The 3363-nt window shown below is 31.6% G+C and overlaps 2 protein-coding genes across 2 annotated transcripts; one reads left to right on the top strand and one right to left on the bottom strand.

Annotated features, from left to right (window-relative positions):
* Window positions 1-202: 202 nt before the first annotated feature.
* LOC108746254 (splicing factor 3B subunit 6-like protein) lies at window positions 203-1180 on the bottom strand. Its single transcript, XM_018482906.1, has 3 exons — window positions 1024-1180; window positions 798-916; window positions 203-428 (listed from the first exon to the last, which is right to left on the bottom strand). Exons 1-3 carry the CDS (start codon window positions 1054-1056, stop codon window positions 203-205), a joined length of 378 nt encoding a protein of 125 aa, XP_018338408.1. The 5' UTR covers window positions 1057-1180.
* Window positions 1181-1926: 746 nt separating this feature from the next.
* On the top strand, window positions 1927-2872 carry LOC108746224 (cytochrome c oxidase subunit 6A1, mitochondrial-like). Its single transcript, XM_018482863.1, has 3 exons — window positions 1927-2058; window positions 2352-2506; window positions 2650-2872. The coding sequence occupies exons 1-3, from the start codon at window positions 1965-1967 to the stop codon at window positions 2728-2730; spliced, it is 330 nt and encodes a 109-aa protein (XP_018338365.1). The 5' UTR covers window positions 1927-1964; the 3' UTR covers window positions 2731-2872.
* The last annotated feature ends 491 nt before the right edge of the window (window positions 2873-3363 follow it).

The raw sequence follows: 3363 nt of genomic DNA, 5'->3' as shown, positions 1-3363 counted from the left end.
GTTTTATATATCGATTTTTAATATTCTAGTTATCGGATAATTAAAAAGAAAGTTATGTAAATAGCAAAATGAGGACTTTTCAACTTAATTTAGTCTGTTCTATCTCCATACGAGCATTTTGTCAAAACTTACCATACATCCTGTATTTTAATAAATATTTTGTAAGCTCCACAATTCCATATTTCTTATAAATATTAACAAACTACTTTTTTTCATCATTTAAATTATATTTTGTCTTCAATTTATCTAGATCCTCCATTTTTTTATCAACGTCAATTCGCTTAAATGCTTTATTGCTCTGATAATATAGAACCACCAAATAACGATTGCATACATTGAAACCACTCAAGTGGTCACATGCATTCTTCGCATCAAATATATCTTCATACACAACAAAGGCTGTGCCTCTGGTCTCTGCTGTGTTACCTCTAAAACAAGAATCAAAATTTAATTAAACTATCATAGAGAGAGAGAGAGACTTTATTTAAAAAAAACAGAATAATAATCTAAATTGAGCTCTCTAAACAATAAACAAATATTAATTAGAAAAATCCGAGCGATTGAGAGCAATAATAGTGCAGTAATTGATACATTTGATCTTAATAGTACATTTCCTTTCTTATATCATAAATCAATCGTTTTATTCTTTCTTATAAAACGATCGATTTATAATATAAAAAAGGAAATATACTACTGTTAAGATCAAACGCAGCAATTACTGTGCTATTATTGCTCTCAATCGCCCGAATTTTTCTAAAACTTTATTTTAACCGAGTCAATTATAACACAATACTTACACTCTAATTTGTCTGATAGCTCCATATTTGCCAAATATATCGTACATTTCTTCAGCTGTGATTTTGTATGGTAAATTCCTAATGTATAATACTCTATTTACTTCGGGTGGCAGCCTTACCTGAAATAAAAATTTCATTTATCACGAAATAATAATACACAGTTAGGTTAAAGTTAGTATTGAGATCATAGTCTGTCGATATCGCGTAAATTATCCTATATATTTACATTGGCGCGACGTTGCAACATTGCCATAGTCATTTTGGCGAATTAATTTGTCTACTGAAGCTTTCGTAGAGTAACAAAATATTTTTGATAATCAAACGTCCACTAATCGACAGTCAACAAGAGTATCAAGCAGTAGCAAGGAGTACCAAGTTTAAAGATTCGTATTTACAGATGCAACATGATGGAAAAAGACAGCTAAGTCAATGGCCTAGTTTCCATCGAGGGTTTAATCCAAATCATAATATAAAAACCAACCAACTACAGTCGAGCATTCCCTTGTCGTTTGACTGTAACAGGAGAATACTCGACTGTAGTTGGTTGGTTTTTACATTCTGATCCGGATTAAATCCTCGATGAAAACTAGGTTCTGTTGAAGTAGTAAGTCCATAAGTTTGTGGTTATGGACTTAGAGGCTTTGCACAATAAAAGGAATAGGGAAATAAGAGAATAGAGAATAAGAAGTTCAATTTATCAGAAACTGTGTATTCCACAATACATGATTTCTGATAGAAAATGATTTAAAATTCTTGTTCCCTGTTCCCTGTTCGTTTTATTGTACGGAGACCCTTATGGACAAACTTATGGACTTAGTATTTCAACAGTGTTACAAATCCGTACAAATTAAAATCGTGTTGCCTAGGGGTTTTTATTAGTACCAACATTTTCCAGTCTAGTTTTTCGAGAAAATGTCACGTAACCCGTTTCTATTCTGTAGATGTAGTACAAATACGAACCATATTCACTTCCGACGATACGATTTTATCGACAGTGTCAGAAAATGAACGTAGTTGCATAGTTCACAAATCGAAAATGGATGTATGTACATACTGGCGGTAGTGTATGGACGTCGACGATAACAGGAAAAAGTGGGCATGGCCTCTCTCAGGTTTCTCTCTGGCCAAAGTAAGAGCAGCTGAGCATAGCTGAGTAGAAGAATAAAAATGGCTTCTTGGACGAAGTTCGCTCGCCCCTTTTCCAGAAAATATTCGACGGCCGGTCCTAAATTCAACTTAAATGATACTCATGGCGTTACAGGTGAATATAAATGAGAAATATTGATAATTTTAATATATTATTTACATATTTGAATACAATGGTATTTGTATGCACAATGTCGCATACGACATATTTGACGAATATTTTTTACAACAAAGTGCCATTTTTGTCAAATTTATTGTTATTAATTAAGATTTAAGTGCGAAGTATCTTTATATTTAAATAATGTTATAGTAGCATACAATGTTTTATAGATGAAAAGAAAATGTATGGAGAATGTCAAATATATTATCAATGAACATTACATAATGGTAACGCTGTGTACTTTACAGAACAAACGCAATTGATGTGGAAGAGGCTCTCGTATTTCGTAGGCTTTCCAGTGATACTTCTGGCTATGGTTAATAGCTATTTGAATCATCAGGCACATCATAATGATGAACGTCCAGAATTTGTTGCATACCCACACTTAAGGATAAGAACCAAGGTATCAAAATATGCATATATATGTGTATATAGTGCAAGAAATTGATATGAACTTTTAAGATACAGCCCTTTTTTACTTCTTTTATAATTAATATTATTTTTTAATATGTTTAGAAATATCCATTTTTTAATAATTATGTTTAGAAATTTCCATGGGGAGATGGTAATCACAGCCTTTTTCATAATCCTAAAATGAATGCTTTGCCCGATGGTTACGAAGAATAAGAAGTAATGCCCGATGGTAATAATTCTAGATGGTAATAATTATGCTTCACATTAGCATTCTTTATAACATGTATTATAAGATATATGTATTATATTGGCTTATGAATAATTGAGTCAATAAATGATAGAAATATTACATTTATATTTTTTCCATACTTATATTTTCTTATCAGATTATGATTTGATTTATAATTATAAACTCACTCGGTTGGATATAGGGTAAAGCAAAGCTTCATTGACTTCTCGTAATAATAGAGTTTTTGGAATGCCGTTTATCCAAATACGGTGAATGCTAAGGTCAGTTCACCGTATTTGGATTCACGTTAAAAACTCCCTATTGTTTGTTTCTGAACAGCACATGAAGCAGTTCTGGAATTTATTTGCAACTTTCAGCCGATTGGAATTTAGAACTGTACCCAGGTAAAGGACAAGAACTAAGCTAAAAATCAGCTGAAAGTTGCAAGTAAATTCCAGCACTGATTTAAAAGTTGTATTTGTGCTCTCAAGAAGCAATCACTACATAATTACATTGTATAATGTAATTATAAGCATGTCACTGCAAAGAAATATTGTTTGGTATCATACATTTTTGTATATATTACTTTAAAAAATTGATACTGATGGAATAGCCTC

The sequence above is a fragment of the Trachymyrmex septentrionalis genome, unplaced genomic scaffold, assembly GCF_001594115.1.
Source record: "Trachymyrmex septentrionalis isolate Tsep2-gDNA-1 unplaced genomic scaffold, Tsep1.0 scaffold107, whole genome shotgun sequence".
In the NCBI taxonomy this organism is placed as follows: domain Eukaryota; kingdom Metazoa; phylum Arthropoda; class Insecta; order Hymenoptera; family Formicidae; genus Trachymyrmex; species Trachymyrmex septentrionalis.
Note: the sequence above shows the minus strand (reverse complement) of the source record. Positions and strands in the feature narration are given on the sequence as shown.